This window comes from Plodia interpunctella, chromosome 24 (assembly GCF_027563975.2).
Source record: "Plodia interpunctella isolate USDA-ARS_2022_Savannah chromosome 24, ilPloInte3.2, whole genome shotgun sequence".
NCBI lineage: Eukaryota > Metazoa > Arthropoda > Insecta > Lepidoptera > Pyralidae > Plodia > Plodia interpunctella.
The window spans coordinates 4,723,079-4,743,997 of NC_071317.1; the positions used below are offsets into that span (position 1 = coordinate 4,723,079).

At 33.4% G+C, this 20,919-nt stretch overlaps 1 protein-coding gene across 2 annotated transcripts; it reads right to left on the bottom strand.

Annotated features, from left to right (window-relative positions):
* Positions 1–608: 608 nt before the first annotated feature.
* On the bottom strand, positions 609–17,656 carry LOC128680614 (uncharacterized). 2 transcript variants are annotated; one of them, XM_053763879.1, is made up of 4 exons: positions 17,590–17,656; positions 13,345–13,768; positions 6,717–6,892; positions 609–2,961 (listed from the first exon to the last, which is right to left on the bottom strand). In XM_053763879.1, exons 2-4 carry the CDS (start codon positions 13,760–13,762, stop codon positions 2,773–2,775), a joined length of 783 nt encoding a protein of 260 aa, XP_053619854.1. In that variant the 5' UTR covers positions 13,763–13,768; positions 17,590–17,656; the 3' UTR covers positions 609–2,772. The 2 variants fall into 2 exon arrangements, with proteins under 2 accessions (XP_053619854.1, XP_053619853.1); XM_053763878.1 differs by having other exon boundaries at positions 17,573–17,652.
* Positions 17,657–20,919: the final 3,263 nt, after the last annotated feature.

Genomic DNA, 20,919 nt, shown 5'->3' on the forward strand with positions numbered 1-20,919 from the left:
GAAAACTGACGGATGTTAATAACAACGCGGTCGCAGCGGTCGAAACGCTCTGAGGACCAAATATTAATCCTATTCATTTATTTTCACATACTTTTTTGAGAGACTGTCTTGGTGTAGGGTGTGCGCGCAGCAGTCTTCCGAAATTGATCGTCGAAGGTCCCATAGTCACAATAAGTACTAGCTGCACATTAATATTGTCCTATCATCTTGTTCTTATTTCATTTTTTATCACTTTCAAAAAGTAATTGCGGTAAATCTTTTGAGTTGTACAATTATTAGAATACAATAAATACATATTATAAGTTAAGTTGTTTCTTAGTAAGCAAAGTATAATCGACGACCTCGATGGCGCAGTGGTAAAGTGCTTCCTCTGAACCGGTTCAATCCCCGGTCGGGTCATGATGGAAAATGATCCTTTTCTTATCTGATTATGGATTTGTTATAAAATATGGTATCGTTGAGTTAGTATCCCATAACACAAGTCTCAAACTTACTTTGGGCTAACTCAATCTGTGTGAATTGTCCTAATATATTTATTTATTTATAATTGAAACGACATTTTCATTATAATCAATATTTATACACGATATTTATTTTGTACCTTTGATACTTAAAATAATAACAAATATATCCTTATTCTATTAGTAAATTAATATAAATAAATGCTTAACCAGTCTTCACTTATTTTCACATCACCACTTATTTAATAAATATAAATTTAAATAACGTAATCTTACATTTATTTTTAAATTAAGTAGTCACATATTTCGCCCCGATACAAGCAAATGTTTAAAAATAATTTACTTTAAAAAATTCAAATTCAAATACAAAATTCTTTATTCAATTTAGGATGATATACATCACTTATTGACGTCAAAAAAATTACTTAAACAAAGTCATAAATTACATTATTATTTCATGAATTAATTCCATATAAAATATATATGGCAGTAGGTATATAATTCAGTTATTACAATCTTTTATTTGCATTAACCCAATAATATTATTTTCTCTCCGCTGGCTGACTAATAGAAAAAAACTAAGGCTTTAAGTCCGTCTTTTACAAAGAAAGTATAAATAAATAAATAGACGGCAAACCGCTCATTTTGCCCACGCATTTTGTCAATAAAGTCGTTGTGTGTATTTCATTCCACTCGATAAGCACTCAACCCTCAGCCATGAGGAATATTACTATCTGTATGTATATGTGCCTAGAATAAATAAATAAAAGATAAATACAAAAACATAACTTTATGATTCACTTATATCCACATAATCTTGGCACGGATGATAGAAAATTATTCCATGAATTCGTATGACAACTTCAGTAAAGCTTTGTGTGATAAACGAATGCGTGATATCCTATGAATCGGTGAAATTACATTTGGTCGGTTAATGTAATTTTGTGAATCGTGTGGTTTCCAATAAAGTAGAGGATCTAGGACTACTTTATATCCGTAAGTAGTGACTAAGGGATAAGAAGCCATTGCAGGAGTGGTAGTAGTAGAGATGAGAGATTAACAAAAATACTTCTGTACTAATATTATAAATATGGAAGTCCGTTACGCTTTCACGCCTAATCCGCGAAAGCGATTTTGTTAAATTTTTGTTTATATGTATTTAAAGACACCGGAAATTAGGGGTGAAATATGTACCTAGTATGACAAATGCACCCTATTCATTTTGCCGCGGGCGGAGTTACAGGCAATATTTAATATATTAACAATATAAATCCTTAATTATTTCACTTTATGCCACAAAACACAACAACAAATATAAATATCAAAAGTGTCAACTTTAAATATTTAAAAGAAAAAATCTAAAATTTGAAAATAGAACACCCACGATGTAAGCCACATTTTATCCTTCACGCACCTGCTACCTTTCTCCAGAAATTTTTTAACACCAGACTTTCAGCGTTAAAATAAGAAGGTCTACATGTTATTTAAAAGTTTGAAAATGGAATGGGTTCAAGTGCTCTTGCTCATAATTTTTTTTTTTCAGGAATAATGTCGTTCGTTTTCTTTACTGCCAGCAATTGCATTCAAAATCGGATTCGACAATCTATGTCTGTAAAATTATTTCCAAAATATCATTATCAATTCAGAGCAGTAGGAAATCTAAACTAAGTTACGTTAGATTGTTTCATATGTAGTGCAAATGAAATAACAAAATTAAAAAATATTTTAAAAACTATTCAAGACTTTTTTTTTTATTATTATTATTTTCTAGCCATCTTAAGCAGAAGCGTAATCACCAAGATGAATTAAAGTGATGAATTAATTTAAACAACTAAAATGTAAATTTGATGTTGACTTATAGCGTCGCGATATCGGATAACATTTTTTTTAAAACAATTTTTTTAAATATTTTTTTATTCTTGAAACATACATTTAAAGATATTAATGTACTTTTTTCACAAAGTACTCGCAAGTACTCCGGCAAGTTACTTTAAATTAAATGCATATAACCAGATTAACCAGACAATATTTTTAGTCCTAATTTAAAATGATTATTATATTTTTTTAAGTGTCCCACTGCTAGGCAAAGGAATGTTTATCTTCCATAGATTTCTGTTTTCGGCTGCTTATAGTCAACCACGCTGATTTTTTCTAGGTCGTCCTGCCATCCAGTACAGTCGACCGCGTCTCAAGACCTGCGCGGCCCTTTATAATTTAATTTATAATTTATAACAAAAGTTTGCAAGGATTCCGGGTAGCTTGACATGCGATCGACTGTACTGACACTTCAAAAAAATATAATTGTCTCTTTTTACGCCGCGGAGCCAGGTGCAGTAATGTAAACAGGCGCAGGCGTCGGTCTATGTTTGGGCATAGTGTACGCCCTATTTGAAGGCCCATAGCCCGCGCTAGATCCGTACGAATAACTATTTCCATAGTCTGAACTGAAGTCCGAGTTGTCGCTGCTGCCGAAATATGAATAGTGGGACATTGGGTGGTGCTGAAAAAGATAAAATTTTAGATTATAATAGGCATATATCATGGGCATCGAGTACACAGTTACATATAACAAACAAAACATGGCGCGACAATATAGAAAAAAAAAATCTAAATTAATTTGTAATTATAAAATAATCAATTAAATAAAATAAATGCAATTCAGAATCTCATAATAGTCAAAATAGAATGCAATAAAAACATATATATCTATACATAGTTACCACTTGTTTCTGGTGAAGGAAAATATTTTATTAAATTTATTATCTTACTGTCCCATCCTGTCCCATCTTCGCTTGGGATAAAAACATAAAAACCTTCATCAGGGAAAAAATAGGGCCCATTCGTCCTCCCTTTAAAATCAAAGTACCCACTGGACCCCCAAAAAAAATATTTCCTACACATAAAGACCCATTCGACCTCCTATCAGTCATGATACCCACTGGACCTCCAAAATAACTCTTTACCCTGCAATCTTGCAATGGGGTCAAATCTTAGAGGCCCAGTGGGTCTCAGGCAAAATTAAAAAAAGAGGTCCGGTGGGTACCTAAAATAAAATTTTTTGAAGGAGGTCGAATGGGCCCTGAAAATGAGGTCCAATGGGAACTTTATGCATTTGGATCGAATTTCGGAGGTCCAGTGGGTACTTTCCCCCTATCACATTATCTATTGCTGAAAACCGTACAAAATCTGTATGATAGTTGTGAGTTTATCACGTTCACACAGACAGGCAGACGTGACTGGTAAACTTCTTTATCTGAGAATAGTATAGAAAACTACGTGCGCGAGCCCGACTCGCACTTGGCCGATTTTATTTTTAAAATTTGTAAGGAATTAAAAACATTGGCTAAACAAATTTTCAAAGCGATAAAATTAATTTAGTATAAAAGTTATTTCTCCCGTCAACTTTGGCGAAAAGCTTTAAAAGCGAGCTTTTTTCTTTGTTTGGTACCAATTTTCAGTTCGATAAGGCCCGGCTCTAATTAATGTCGATAAAACCAATCTATCTTTAAGAGGAAGGCTTATTTTGTTTTAAAGAGATTTAATAAACATCTTATCCTACTAATATTACAAATGCGAAAGTTTGGGAATGTGTGTGTGTATGTTTTGTACTCTTTCACGCAAAATCTACTGGACAGATTGTTGTGAAATTTGGTACACGAGTAGAATATAACCTGCAATAACACAAGGAATAACAATATAAATTTTTATCCCGAAATTCCCACGGGAGCGATGCCCCGGGGCGAAGCTAGTTTCATATATTTTTTTTACGAAAATCCATACTTAATATCGTAATGTGAAAGTCTGTCTCTCTGTCCTTCTCTCAAGCTTTTACGGCTATATGTCGAATGGACATATAATTTATCTATCAATTTATTTACACACTATTTTGGGCAACAATATCCATACTCATAATATAAATTCGAAAGTCTAAGTATTAATCTGTTCCACTTTCACGGCTAAACTGATTTTGATGAAATTCGTTATGTTCAAACATAGGCTACTTTTTTCAAGGATCAACTCCCAAACGATTATTATTGTGGGGGTGAAAGTTTGTATGAATATCATGTGTCTGATTCACTTTCGTAGAAAAATTAACGCGGGCGGAGCCGCGGTCACATGCTAGTATTTTATAAAAGTAATGTTATTGACATAATATTTTTGCTACCACTTAACCAGTGGACTCAATGGAACGTGGGCCCTCCATGGCCATCAATATTATTAGATAGAATTAGATCCTTTTCAAATTAAAATCGAACTGATTACGTTAAAGTATTATAAATAGTAAGTATATTTATCAAGTTTATTGGAATATATGTATTAATTTCATAAACATTTTTATATTGACTGCTTTTCGAAGGTCTTTATATTACATCAGTGGAAAAAATACCGTGATCATTACAATAATTTCAAAGATATGATAAAAATAAAATCAAACACTTTTGGGCTCGTCCAAACGCTTCATTGGATATTAATAATAATTCCGAAAGAGCTACACCTTTAAAAACCTTATCACCCACAACATATAACCTGCTTCAGAAGGCAGACATATTAATACGTGCCGAATAGTGAGAAAGTTCTTACAGACAGACGGACAAACTTCCTCACTTACATCCACCAGCCGCATAGATTACAACGCAACAGTACAATCTCAAAATCACTTGCCTATTATTACAATTTCAAATAATGAGATAATATTGCCGTAAATACAATTAACGATCTTCCAGTTTATATACACTTGGCTTAGGCCCGTGTATTGCACCCCCCGACGGGTTCCCATCTTGTCGCGATGGTGGGGCTTAGTAACCGGGGGGGCTGGTCTGACACAACCAGCCACCCCGGTGAACCAAGAGGAACCCAAGGCCCAGAGACTTTGGTGGGTGCTCTGGGCCTGGTGGACGGTCCCCTCGGTAGTACTGCCATTGGCTGGTGACCCGCCACCAGCCTTTGGATGTGGAAACTAGAGGGGACCAGAGGTGGGGTTGCGGGGGTTTGTCCTCCGCAAACAAAAAAAAAGACCCGTGTATTGCAGTATACCGGTCTGTTTTAAACAAAGACGGAGCATGAAAATGTATACATAATAATATTAATAAAGAACAATACTGTACTATAACGTGACGTCACGATCGAGTAATATCTTAGGGGAAAAAATATTTGTTCGGCAGCTACCTTAAATATTGCGTTTATGGTGATGACTTCTTAATAAAAGTTGTTTTAAAATTTTAGCTTTTTGCGATGGATTTGATGAACTGAATTGGATTTGATTAAATCGGTATCTTTAAATCAATCAGCCGAATTTGATTCGTCTTCTCAAATAAATCTTCCTTGTAAATCAGTCTATACAAAATTATTCTCCATTCAATCGCACATTTTTCCAATTCAAATTAGAATTGAATACATATCTAATGATCTCTTGTGGATGCGGTTGTTGCAAAATACCCAATATTTAGTACTTAAATTAACATTTGATGTCTCAACCTCGCATGTTCCAGGTTACGTTCGCGGCTGTCACATCTCGAAGTCCGGGATAAAAATAAACCAACAATTTTTGAAGATTCAGCTGATTGACCTTGAACGATGTTGTTGACCTTTCATAGCTGTCATGGTTTTACATGGCTGTCATGGCTTTACATGGCTGGATGATGTCATGGCTTATAGTATAGTAGATTTTGCCCGCGGCTTTGCCCGCGTGAAATTATCTGCGAAAGCGGAACTTCGAATTTTCATACAAACTTTCACCTGCAATTAGGGGATTGATTTTTGACAAAAAAGTAGCCCATGTTTAAATGGGGTTCTTTAACTACATGTATACCAAATTTCATCAAAATCAGTTCAGCGGTTTAGCCGTGAAAGCGGAACAGAGAGACAGACTTTCGCATTTATAATATTAGTATGTATCAAAAATAATGATCTGTCTTTGTGAGGATGTTTATTTATTTAATAGTTTAATGTGCACACAGTAACAAGACAGAAATATGCTGTAAATAGGAAAGTAGGTAAGTATGAAAATTTCAAATGAAAAAGTTTGATATTATTAAACCATTTTCGATAAAGTAATCCTACTCGAAATGTATAGGCTAAATAAAGATCTGGACTAAACCTACAAGGGTTTTAATTGTTATTTTTTTCTTCTAGATTCAAGAAATTGTCAAAATGAGTGAGAGAGAGAGAGAGAGTCTCAACTGCTATTTACATATTTTTTTTTTACTATATCGAGTCATACTTTATTTAGCACAAAATATTGGAGTATTTCCTTACCTTGCATGCTTTTAACGTGTTTAACAAGCTTGGCAGTAGTAGCGCAGCGATCAGCAACAGTTTCTTTATCAGCAATACTGACAGAAGTACTGGTATTAACAACAATTTGGTCTTGATGGCAGCCAGCAGGGTCAGGAGAGGCACCACAATTGCCAATTTTTTTCTTTTGCCGCGGCCTGAAATTGTAATAACAATGTGAGTTCATTAGAAAAAGCGACACTTTTTTTTTTTTATTTGTCCTAATGGTCTGCTGGAAGAGAATGATTTTTGCATTATGTTCGCCCTTTGTTTCCAAATATTATATTTTTACTTGGAACAATAAAGTTTAATAAATAAATTAATATATGATATCATGATATGAGGAGCTCAATGACGCAGTGATTAGCATGCTCGGCCTGTGTTAGTGGCGGTTAAGTCGCTTTTACAATGGTTAGTATTTGTATGGGTGATCAAAATATATCTTCGCAGATATTCTAAGTTAATGACATAAACCTATTTTATACTGTAAAAATCTACCCCTTAGCTGAAATTTGATTTAGTCCCAAACTTAATCAATATTTTGGACTAAAAAGTAGGCAAAAAGACCACTAATTAAGTCACAAATCGCATCGCACGAGCTCATCTATCCAATCAAACCGTACCAAAGACAATTAGACCGAAGCGTGGGAGTGAAGTCAGCTGCAATTGAACAGATGCGACGCTAATGTCAGCTGAATGGAACGAAAATTTTAATTTTGGAGCGTCAAATCATTTCGTTGTTGCTAATCGTTTGATTTGTTTATCGATTTGTTGGAAGTAGGTTTTCGATTTACTGTAGGTACATTTTGACTTCCATTTACTATAGGTACGTTATTATATACCTTGGATAGAATGTAATAAAAATGTATATAATTTCAATAATTGATTTTCCTTAACGTTTCACTATTCATTTTTCATCTTCTACTTTTTAACTCTTACCAAATCCCATTTTAAATGGGTTATGCGCCTAATTTCCTCTCTTTCTCCTGCAAAATTTCCTGTCATTCTTCATAGTCGTATTCCCCATGGCTGAGGGTCGTGGTCATTACGTGGAATGAAACACACATAACGATTTTCTTGGCATTATCAATGGAGTAGTTTACCATTGCCTTCTCCATTTCACACACAAGTTAATATTAATCAACCAGTGTGTAGGTTTCCTCACGATGTTTCCCTTCACCGGAAGCAAGTGGTGGTTTATGAAAAGTACTATACATGTGTCAGATTGGTATACAAACTCATATGGCACGAGTATGATTCGAACCTGGGACCTTTCGATCCACAGGCTGGTCTTAACCATTAGGTACACCACCGCCGCGCCGGTCCCATTTGTATACCAGTAATTGTATAAATCGTTGTTTCACTTTATTAACACTATAATACGTATGTACTAATTAATACTCCCAAATGATCTAGTTTATTATCAAATTTGATAACCAATACAATTCATAGCTCGTAACCACGAAATCTGTTTGTATCATCAAATTATTGATTAATGTTTCTGATAAATTTAACTATTCAAAAACGTAATAATTAATTACTTTGATTAATACTGTTATTGGCATTGTATAAATATGACTAAACAAGCTATCAGCCGACGCTCATGATTTACATCTATTCCAAATTTCATCAAAATTAGCCCAGCAGAAGACAGCTTGAAATACCGACAGACATAATACTTTCATTATTTGTAATTTTAAGTATAGATAAAATAAGTTAATACGTTCATTTGTATCGTACATTTCCAATACGATCAAAAATTAAAATAACGTTGCTCATTCGATTTATTGTTCGTATATTTTAAATTATAACCGAAAAAAACAGCAAATCAAGTTAACCAACACGTACCTCTATGGCGCGGTAATAACTGCGAGTTTGCAATGAATTTGCGTAGGTTGACGTGCTCTTGACTAAGTAAATTGCATTGTTTTGCTCATTTTTATGATTTCGTTCCTTTTTTTTTTAATTTTGTTAATACATTTACTGTGGTGGAGGGTTGATAACCTGAGATACAGGGATCTTCCTAGTTTAGGTATCGACCCACCATTATCCTTCTTCCTTTTTATTAAGTAATATGTTAAGATAATTTAAGTAATTCTTAAGTTGTTTTGTAAACTTTTTATTGGTTATGGTGAGACAATAAAGATTTATTATTATTATTACATGGGTTACTTTTAATCGACAAATCATATTTATTCTTTTTGAGTCGAAATAGCATATATTAGAATATTTGTTATTTTAGTTTTAATTTTTAATTTTAACAAATAGCTTAAGTGTGTATGTGTAGTTAATTTTATATCCGATTTACTTATTACTAATTTACTTACGTTACGTTACGTTATTATATTATAAACGTTATGTACTTTATAATAAACTTAAATATGATTATTTTAATTACCTTTTGCATTATAATGTTTAATTACAGCATACAATGTATATTATGTTAATTTAGACCAATACTTAGCCACAGCAATCTACTTTTACGGGATTGATTTTATACTCGTTCTAATAAATATCAATCGATTAGAAACAAACACGAGTAATCGGTTTAAAAGCCGCATCTCATTCAATGCGGTTGATGCACGAACAAAGGCGATACTAGACACTATATTTGTTCAGTCGCTAACGTATGTCTACCATTTGCCGGTTCCAGATCGTTAGTATCTTTAGTACGGGCTTTTTATTTTATTATCTGTTTTAGTGAACTGCGTGATTGTGCCCTTATTTATTCACAGTAAGATATTGCGGGCGGTATTGGTTGAATTTGCCTTTGTGACAGCAGTTTAGCCGTAATACGTTGTGACACGTGATACCGCCCCAGAATAAAGTCATTCAATGTCCTCATATAGATGTTGAGTGAACCAAAGCTGGCATTTGAAAGACAATAATAGCGTTTCCATGACAGGCGAAGTGGTAAGTTGAGTTGTAATATCACGGGGGGAACTGGTCAGCTCGAGCTTTTATTAAAAGTTTTTTTTTGTTTGGTTAATTATATATATATATATACATATATATATATATATATATATATATATATTCCTTTCATCAGTACTTGATCAAAATCATAATATGTTTCAGTATACCTTTTGACCACTTTATTGTGTATTTACATTGTTATATTACTGATAAAAAATACAAATATAATTATACATAAAATTTAATTTGTATTTAAAAAATAGTAAGCTTTTCTGGCATGATAGGGACCAACACTGTTTGAATGAGTTTCTTTCGGCATTTCTTCTCAGCAGTGGTCGTTCCGAAATGCTAGTAGTTTGTAGCTTTGGTAAATATAATTTCATTTAGAATATGACGTGAAAAAGTGCCTGTGAAGGCCTAATTTCTGAATAAATGATTTGATTTTGATTTTGATTAATTTTGATTCACTAATTGACAGAATCTTTATAATTTTCAGGTTTATTTTCAATGATTAAACTATCGGGTATCGATACAATTATACCGGATCTTGGTTATTTATCTATATATGTATTTGTTATAAAATATAGTATCGTTGAGTTAGTATCCCATAACACAAGTCTCGAACTTAATTTGGGGCTAGCTCAATCTGTGTGATTTGTCCTAATATATTTATATTTATTCACTATTGATACTATCGAGAGTATCGGTAACATATCAAATATCCCAGAGCTATATTTTCGATAGTAACGATGGCATATCTACTATTTCAGGATAATACTATCGATAGTCTCGAACGAAACGCAATCGATAGTTAACAATGGAGCGGCAACACTTCCCACAGGTTGGCCGAATGCCTGTTTGCTCGCTCAGTTTTTTTATGTGCCTGTGCAGTTTTCTTATGTGAGTTATTATTTTCCGGGAATTCTCCGTTTGTATAATTAAAAAGTAAATTCACACTACACTACATACCCTCAAAGATTTTTGTGACGTTTTTGTGAAAGAATGTACGTACAATGTGTCTGTTGAAATTTTTCAGCTAAGACTCACCTGGATAATGGGTTTGTCACGTAACTCTAATATGACGACATCAACTCTAGTACCTCTGTGGTTTAAGTTAAAAGAAAACTGTTACAAAAACTGACTAGACATTATTATATAATTCAAAGAATAAGTTATTTATATCATGATAATTTTATTTAACTAGCTGTTTTTTTGTGAATTTTTACGCGTGTTTTTCCAAGTTACGCAAACAATCCTTTCATCGAAGGACTCCTTACACTTTCTAAAGAACTTACCACAACCACTATAACTTCTGTACACTCCTCTTGGGAACACACATATAAATTTCAGCTTTCTATGCTTAAATCCAAATTCAGAAGAATGGTTTCTCAAGTTCTAAAGTTTTCACGGAAGCAAAACTGCTGGTGACAGCCAGTTTTAATATATTTTTTAACAATGCTCATTTATTTTTCAGTATAGTAACTCATAAGCTTTGACACACAATCAGACACAATAATACAAATTACGAGTAAAATTAACTAATTACAATAGATACAACACAACAAATCTAAAGAAACATATAATTTAAAAATGGAAGACCAGTTACAAATTAAAAGCTATTAATAGCTAGGTATAGAGGTGGTTAGGAAAATAAAATTAGCAAAGGACACAATTGCTACAAAGCCAACTAAATGTAGAATAATAATTAATTTATTAAAATTAGCACAGAAACACACTATTCTGAGTTTAATTCGTAAGCGGAAATGTCTAGTTGTGACAAAAGGTTGAAATATTAAAATTAATGACTATCTAAAAGTTTGTAACTTGGCCCAAACAAGTTTTGGATTCTACGCATACTCGGCTCAGGTAATATTGTGAGGCTCTTATATAAAGTACCTACGTGTGATGGCTCTATATAGAAAATCTAAGTACCTGCGTGTGCTGGTATGTTGACCGGAATCCTCGAATTATTTAAACTATTTAAAGTTGCCAGGTTGAAAATAATTTTTTATGTTTGTCTATAGAATAGAATATTTTTAACGAACAAATTTTTTGCTATTGAAATACCAAATAAAATGGTCAAAATTGCTTGATAAGCTCTCAGTGTTGTCAGGGCAGAGGAGACAGCGCACTTAATTATCTTCTACTTTCAACTTTATATAAACAGACTATAAGTAGAAAGTGACCACCGAATGAATAAATAAATAAATATATTAGGACAAATCACACAGATTGAGATAGCCCCAAAGTAAACTCGAGACTTGTCTTATGGGATACTAACTCAACGATACTATATTTTATAGCAAAGACTAATTACTATATTTTATGGCATATATACATAAACATCCAAGACCCGGGTCAATCAGAAAAAGATCATTTTCCATCATGACTCGACCGAGGATCGAACAAGGGACCTCTCGGTTCAGTGGCAAGAACTTTACCACTGCGCCACCGAGGTCGTCAATGAAGCGTGTTTCTACCATATAATATAATTACACTACATTTTCGCGTGAATTTTACAGTAACACAACGCGTGGTTAAGAAAGACATACCTACGCACAACGCTTAGTCTTGAAGCATTCCATCGCTTACCTATGACATCAAAAGACGTTAAAAGATAAAGATACCAAAATAACGTATATGCAAATTTCTTCTAAATTAAACAATCACTTTAAAATTTATATTATTTTTAGAATGTGGTGGAAAAATAAATTTAATCTAAATCTTTCACCTGTTAAGTCGAGATAGTATATTCAGAGTTACATATCCCTTAAAATAGAATCTGTGACGTTAGAGCACAAGCTTAAATATCAACGCTTTAATAGCTTAACATTTGAAGCTATTAAAGCTTTGATATTTAAACTTGTGCTCCTGAAATATAGTCCGTAAATTTTCAATTTAAGTTGAAGTATAGCTTTAGAAGGTCAGTTAAGCTGCATTTAAAGTTGAAAAAAAAAAAGTTCACTGATACACATTTCTAAACCGCCTACTTATTAAAAGTAGAAATCGAATGATTTTAAATTTCTATCAATCTATCGTGTACTTATAAAGGGATGTGGCTTTTTTGCTCTATTTACTTTGGTCGTTTTGCGGTTGCCTGTTGTACTAATATTTTCAATTTGTGTAATTATAATCCGTTTTCCGACTTTCCCCAGCAAATATTATTTATCGTAAGTTTTAGGAAAATCAAGGTTTTGACTGTGGTCATCGATGAAGAAAGTACTAAGGGTGTGTTGCTCCGTCAACTTTGACGTGCAAAGAAAATGGCAAAGCACGCCATTTTGTCTAAACGTTAGCGGGACGCCGATTAAAATCAATATCAAATTCGACGGTGAAACTCACCCTAAGAAAGTTTTTCAAAAACGTCTTTGACTAAGATTTAAGCATAAAGCTCAGGAGTATTTCAATATTTTAAGCATATAACTGGATGCTTATTTTTTTAAATTCGATTCATAGCACTTATAACTTCTTCTGTGTTGTGTGACTTTATTGTTCACATCTCACTATCGAGTCGATTCGCAACTACGAGAATCACACAGTACGTCATTGTGAAGCAATCACTCGGTTAGCAGAACATCTCACATCGAAAACTTTCAACGGTCGATATCGAATGGCAAAGTCGTACTACGACATCTATATTTGAAGAATATCTTGACAATTTATTTACAAATGCATCTAATATCAGCTGTCTTACCTTCATTAACTTCCTCCTCTTCAACAGTTCTTGCACCATCTGGTAGATCAACTCTCATTCCTTTGACTCTAAAGAAATCTTTGACAAGTTTCATAAAATACTTGGCCAACTCTGACCACTCTGACAGAAATCCTCTGGGTTCAACAATAAACGATTCATTTCTCTCACTTTTAAATTTCTCTATAACACTATCATCTAGTGGTACGAAACTGATCATGTGATTGGCTTTTATAGTTTCATTCTGCATGTTTTCACCGAATAGCGTTTTCTTAGCGATTTTTAAGGCTTTATATTTAACGCAGGATAAAGCTTCCCCTTTTTTGAAGCAACCATCTTTGACGTAACGCAGATACCCATCTTCGTTCGCCCGTAGATTGTGTACAGTCAGCAATATTATTAAAACTTGTAACACAGCCATATTTTTCTGTAACAAATAAAATTACATTAAAAACATTAGTTTACTGTTCTTAGCTTCCTGCATATATTACAGGAATTAAATTTGAGAAATCCATTGAGATGTTTTTATTTATTTTATTGTTGATTTTTTTAGCCACGTGTCATTTTATTTTGTTCTTACTCATGTATATTCAAGTAATTAAATAAATAAATAAATATATTTATTAGGACAAATCACACAGATTGAGCTAGCTCCAAAGTAAGTTCGAGACTTGTGTTATGGGATACTAACTCAACGATACTATATTTTATAACAAATACATATATAGATAAACATCCAAGACCCGGGCCAATCAGAAAAAGATCATTTTCCATCATGAGCGGACCGGGGATCGAGCCTGGGACCTCTCGGTTCAGTGGCTAGAACCTTACCACTGCGCCACCGAGGTCGTCAATTGACCTATAAAATGCTATTTATTATTTACTCTTAAACTTTCTCTGTTATATTTCATGTTTATTACGCGATCTATTTCAAACTGCAATGGCACTTCCAGCGACTCATTACAGTTTTAAACTATCTATCCATCACAGGCAAACTTTTACGGTCCTCTAGTTATATTTTCTCATATCGTAGATTCAATATATGCCGTGTGATTCCGCCCTAGAATAGGACCACTCCATATTATTCCATGGATGTCGTGAAAGGCGACTATGGGACAAAGCTGTTTTCCCAAGGATCACAGCCGAATCTCCAAAATTTTAAGTTATGTTTTGTTTCTTCTTTTTACGCTGACCGCGGGCTTCGCGGCTTCACAGCCCCGAACGAAGTTGTAACATGCAGGATAAGAGAGAGAGAGATCGTAGATTCAATATAGCTATGGTACTATGTGTCTTGGAAACTTCATACAGCGTTCAACATCGAGAGATAAATTAAATAGGTGTATAAAATTATCGTGTCACAATTTTGGTTACTGTACTCCTCCGAAACTTGACCAATTTTATATATTAAGTAGATCTGAAAAAGTACTTAAGTATAATAAAACTAAATACTAGTAAAAATATTTTGTCTGTACATTTAGTATTTTTGACTGAAATGGATAGAGGGACACTTAAAAAGAAAAATTGTCTTGTTGAAAAATTGTGTCTATCTGTCTGTATGTATGGTCACGCTAATATTCCCACTGAAAAGATATTGTATATAAAGATTTTTTTGTTATAAATCTAGTTATCAATCTGGTTATCTGCTTATCACAGATGCATTGTTATCCAAACTAAAATTTCAGCTCAAGCGATTGACGATATCTGCAAGTTTCTTCACGAAGATATATATTTACTATTAAACTTGTAAGTTAAATAAAAGCTTGTAATAAAAATCTAAGACTATGGTTTCAAAAATAAAGTTTATTTCAAACAGAATAATATACTAACAGCTCGTTATAATGCAACAAAGAGAAATAGGATTGTGTCAGAGATATATTATGCGACCAATTTAGGAATGTTCGTTGTGACTCCCGACATTCTGTCAAGTAGAGAGCTTGAATCTAGTTTTAACCAATATAGGTAGCTTTTGCTATATTATATTGCTAGAAATTTCCATGACGGTCTCCCTAGTGTAGTGGTCATGACGTCCATCCGCTATCGGAAGGTGCGTGGTTCGGTTCCCAGCACTGGCATACGAATGTATTAGGGATCACAAATATTTGTCTGCGGTTCGGAAACAATACACTGTTTCCATTTCCATCGGACCTGTGACACAAGCTAAATGTGGGCCGTTGAGTGTTGTCTATTTATTTACTCTACAATTTTTTATTTGTGAATTGTGCAGTGACCCATTAATGCGTATGAAGAAGAATTTATACTCAGAATATATATCAGATTTAAATGCCTCTCTTTTGCGATTACCATCTAGTGACACACTGGATTCGAACCTAAAACCTTTCGGTTCACGATGCTACAATACTGACTAACTATGCCAAAGAAAGTGTAAAGAAGAACATATTATTATGGAAAATATGACGCTGGGCTCCGATATATGGAACGCATTGGAAGTAACTCAAAAAACTCAAAAAAAAAAAATGCGCGCGCGACGTGCTCGTTAGAGAGAAAACGTACTTAATACCTAAAACATGATACTCGTAAATGGCACAAAAGCATTTCGAATCTGTTGGCAATTAATTCTATAAATACAACCGCTAAAGGATTACGACTAATGAAATTTCAAGATTTTCACGTGAATATTCTGTTTACCAATGTATTCAACATTACGTGATAATACACAGTGGAAGCATTGAAATGTACGAGACTATTTCGAAATACAAATTGGGTGCTAAATATTTGTTTGTGGTATTTTAATTGGTAAGAGTCGCAATTATATTGTCTGTGTTATCATTTTGATCAACTTGAGACGTATATTATGTATGGCCAAGTATAAAAGTTAGATACTTAATAACTTGTAAAACATTTTTGTTGAAAATAAAAATATATTAACAGGAATTGAGATAAACGACTTTATTTCATAGTATATATCTTGTTCTTTTAAATAATAATTATGAAATATTATATCCTTTTTTTCTACTATTATATCCTTTATTATTGTTCTTATTTGGCACGTGAAAACCAGATTGTAAAGTGAATTGCATACAGGAATATTATACATTAGTCTGATTTGTAACATTTGGAAATATAATTAAATTAATTCTTAAATCAATCAGGCGAAGGGTCCCGTTGGATATACGTATATAAAAAAATGATTGATTGATTGATGCTGATTTTGGGGAAGAAATAATCATACTAGCTCGAATGAATTGATGTCAAATTATCATACTAATGTAGTCTATTTTGAGGAATTAAAAAGCATCACATAAATTTATATCGAACCTTATTTTGTAATAAGAGAAAATTATTAATTTATTATGTATAAAGGAGGTCCATTATCGGAAAAATGCTGTACTTTTCACGGTTAATCGCAAAATTTCGATGGTTGTTCAAATATTTATGAAAAACGAAATTTCGTGTCCCTAAAGAGCGATAAACATAAAGATTTTATCATATAAAATTTCACCTTCCCAAATAAAACAATCCCAAATAAAAATACTGAATTGTCACATATGCGTTATAACTCATCATTTTAAATTTAATTTATCAAAAAAAATATTGCATATTATTCTTCTAGTGTCTTTTTAAACTTTCGCGCTTTTGCCCGTAAGATAAGTCCCGTTACTATAATATAACTAGATGTTGCCCGGGGCTTAGTTCCCGTGGGAATTTTGAGATAAAATATAGCCTACTTATAGCAATACATAGGTATTTGAACCCATGAACTACGTTCATTATGAGCACTAGACCATAAACGCATTTCTTTTGAGTTTATCTGGCATACAAATGTCAAAATCAGTATGCCATGACATTGGGCTTATAAATTACTAGCTGCGGCCCGGGCTTCGCTCTCGTTGGAATTTCGGGATTAAAGGTAATCTATGTATTATTCTAGGTTATATTCTACCCATTTACCAGATTTCGCGTGAAAGAGTGACAAACACACATTCAACCTCATAAGCTTTCGCATTTATAATATTTATAGGAATAAGGTTTTCATAAATTTATTTATGAGTTTACTAACAATTCTTGAAATGTATTACCTCGATCATAATAGGCCGATTTTAATGAAATTCGGAATAGATATAAGTAAATAACCTGAGTTTAAATATAGGCTACCAGGACGTAGCTGCGGGCAACAGCTGGTATTGATAACCAATAGTAGATTAGCTCAAAAGGTGCGTTGTTATTTTGTATATATTTCGTAGTATTCAAATTAAAATTAATAAGTAGGTACCAAGTTTGTATTCCGACCTATTTTGCACAGGTGTCACCACACTTTTCAATTATACTTTCGCTATCAGACCACAACACTACACGCCACCATCAAGACTGTGCGCAGTCGAGTTCGATTCGCTATTTAAATGATCTAGAATCGTTGGCGGTGGTATAATTTGATCTGTTTCGCTCACTGATAGATCTGTGCGGCTTTTCTTACATTTGAAATATTTTTTCTTTTTTGTTTCTATGTGTTAGTCGCCAGATATTTAACAATTATATTCTCGCATTCTTATGTTCTTCGTATTTATCAGATTTTGATCTGATCGTATTCCTTCTTGTTTTCTCAGCTGCAAATCCGTTTTCCCGCTTTTTCTTTTCCATTTCACATGGTCTTCGGCATCTTTAATTGTCAGACAAATTGGCATGCGTATCCACCTTAACAACATTAATCCAGCACTTTTTGGGTAGAGCATTGACAGGCGTGGCCAGGAACCAGGAATGGCATGGCTAACCATTCAATTAATTATGCCAAGAAAATTGTAGTGTGTGTTTCATCCCACTAATGACATGAGGAATACGCCTATGAAGTAAGAATAACTCAAAATATTAAGGAGAAATAGTACCAATTGCCCTGAAATATGGTAAACTATGAAAGTCTTTAATAGATTTAATAGATTTACTTGAATTTTATATTCAGTTTCAAAGCAGTTTTCAAGACCATTTCAAACTCGTTCCAAGCCGCTGAAGTTTCAAAATCCGTCCAAGTGTTTTAATATTTCAGGAAGTTTCTCACTTGAATTTTCAGAATTTCCGTCGAGAAAAGATATATGAAACTTTATTGAATAAATATATTTATTTTAGTGCAGTATCTACCATTTTGAAACTTGGAATTATTTTAAATCGATTTCATACAAAAAAGTAAAGTACTAGCAGCGCCTCGGAGCTTTACTCCCGTGGGAATTGAGATAAAAAGTACCCTATGTGTTATTCCAGTTTATATTCAACGCGTGTACCTAATTTTATAATAATCTGTCCAGTAGATTTTGCATGAAAGTTTTCATGTAACAAATTTTGCATTTATAATATTGGTAGGATAGGATATGCTTAAAAATGAATAATCATTGTAATTGTAATCGGGATCTGATATGAAAGTAGACATAAAACACGATTACCTACTTAACTTAATCCTTTCTCATTTCTTAGATAAAATAAAAATTTAATAATAATCAATCGGACATATTTCAAACAGATCGTGGCAACATCATAAAATATTGTAAATTTGTAGTACAATGTAACTCAACACGCAGTTTTCCATTGAAATTACGTTTTCTAACGGTCTCGGCATTACGCCCTTTGGTCAGCAAATGCAAGTGATACTTGTGGTTAAACTAATGTACTTAAATAATGAAAGTGTTATTAATTAATCCATTTTCTACCTTCTCCCTCTCTCTCGTTTGAGCAATACGCCCGAGTCCTTCCTCAACCGTTGAGCGTCGAAACCCAGGGACCGCTACTTTTCGTTGCCACTTCTGGTCTCAAATGCATTAAGCATACTATACTGATTTTTATACAGTTTTCACCAATAGATAATATGTTTCCTGAGCAATGTTTTCTTTCTTTTAGGGTTCTACAAGAGTAAAGCTGGTAGGACCATATTAGACCTCTAGTGTAAAAACTATACCATTATTATAAAGAGGTCATCTTCGAAACTACCGAACCACATTATCCAAGATTGCTATAGACTACATTTTATTTATCTCAAAATTTCCACGGGAGCGAAGCCCCGGGCAACATCTAGTATATAATATTTATAAATATGCCAAAAATTATAAATAAATATATTTATTATAATTTAATTATAATTACGACAAATATATATATACATGAAATACGAGTAATTATGATAAAACCACGAATGTTTGTTAATCCAATGCAAGCTTCCAAACATAGCTGACAACAGTAAATTTGTCCTTATCTACCTAAACATGGCGATAAACATATAATCATAACATATAATCGATATCTCAGGATCTAAGCAACGTATCGCGATGAAACCTCTACCAGTACTGTAAATACCGTATCAAATTCCATCCAGTAGATTGTGCGTGATGAACGAACAAACATACAGACAGACAAAAATTCTAAAATAAATTGTTTTGGCTTCTATTATTCCCATAAAGACACCCCATAAATATATGTCTCTAATATCTCCTATGTACAGACATCGCCCACTTCTTCTTCTTCTTATTTAAGAGCTATGCTCTTGTCTATGTCTATGCTCGGCTTTGCTTTCAAGGTCTCGATACGACACAACGTCTGCTTTCTCTTTCAGTTGGCTTGCATAGCTCTTTCTCAGTCTCCCTGGACCTCTTCATCCTGTCACCTTTCCTTCAAAAATATTTTTAAATAAAGCGCCGTGTTGAATCATGTGGCCAATCATTCTTCGCCATCTATTTTCTATTTCTGTCAGCAGTCTTCTCTTTTCGTTTACTATTTCCAGCACTTCCTCATTGCTTTTTCTCTCTGTCCAGCTTATATTTTCCATCCTTCTCCAGCACCACTATTTTATTATATGTATGTATATGTGTATATATAATAAACATCGCGGTAAGTAAGTCTGTATTGAGTTTTGATGAAATAGGGAAAAAGTATGATATGGTATTTTTTTCATTCAATATCAAGATTTATCTTCGGATTAATTCCAATGTTTGGTTGTAAAATTATTGCACTCGGTACATAATCAGATTGATTTCTAAAAACTTCTTAATTACTAGCTGTGCCCGCAACTTCGTTTGCGTGAGGTACGAAACAAGTAAATTAATCAAATTGTAATTACTAACAACGATTTGCCAAAGTCAAAAGTCGCTTGTTCACAACAAACTTTGTCAAACTTCTAGTAAGGTTGAATATCTGGTATCGCAGTTGTTTCTTAGCAGCGGTGATCACTTACCATCAGGTGACCCGTTTGCTCATTTGCTGTAGCAAAAAAAGAACAAAAACTTTAATATATCTTAATAAAATGCAGACTTGTCGCAGGCAAAAAGCAGGCGTTGTTGATTGAAGGGGCCTTTCAAGCGACTTTAATTATTTATGTTCCACTTTAGATCGCGGTCCTCATTTATGATAAGGGAGAGTTAAGTACAAAACTCTGAATATTACTAAATTTTAATTTTCTCAAAATTATATCACAATAACAGCATTCCAAAGCAGCACCATCACTGCAAAGCAGTACGTAAAAACAGTCACATCTAAAAAAAAAGGTTTATTACGATAGACATTGGGAGGAGCGTCACAGCCGCGAATGAAACCGAAAAGACGCGAGTACAGAGAAGAGCAATAAATAATACACTACTTATTCTATTT

Excerpts from the sequence above, each read along its gene's own strand:
- LOC128680614 (XM_053763879.1), bottom strand. The coding sequence starts at position 13,762 with ATGGCTGTGTTACAAGTTTTAATAATATTGCTGACTGTACACAATCTA. Across the intron at positions 6,893-13,344 it reads AGAGGAGGAAGTTAATGAAG|GCCGCGGCAAAAGAAAAAAA; the intron begins GTAAGACAGCTG and ends TTACAATTTCAG. Across the intron at positions 2,962-6,716 it reads ACACGTTAAAAGCATGCAAG|CACCACCCAATGTCCCACTA; the intron begins GTAAGGAAATAC and ends TATCTTTTTCAG.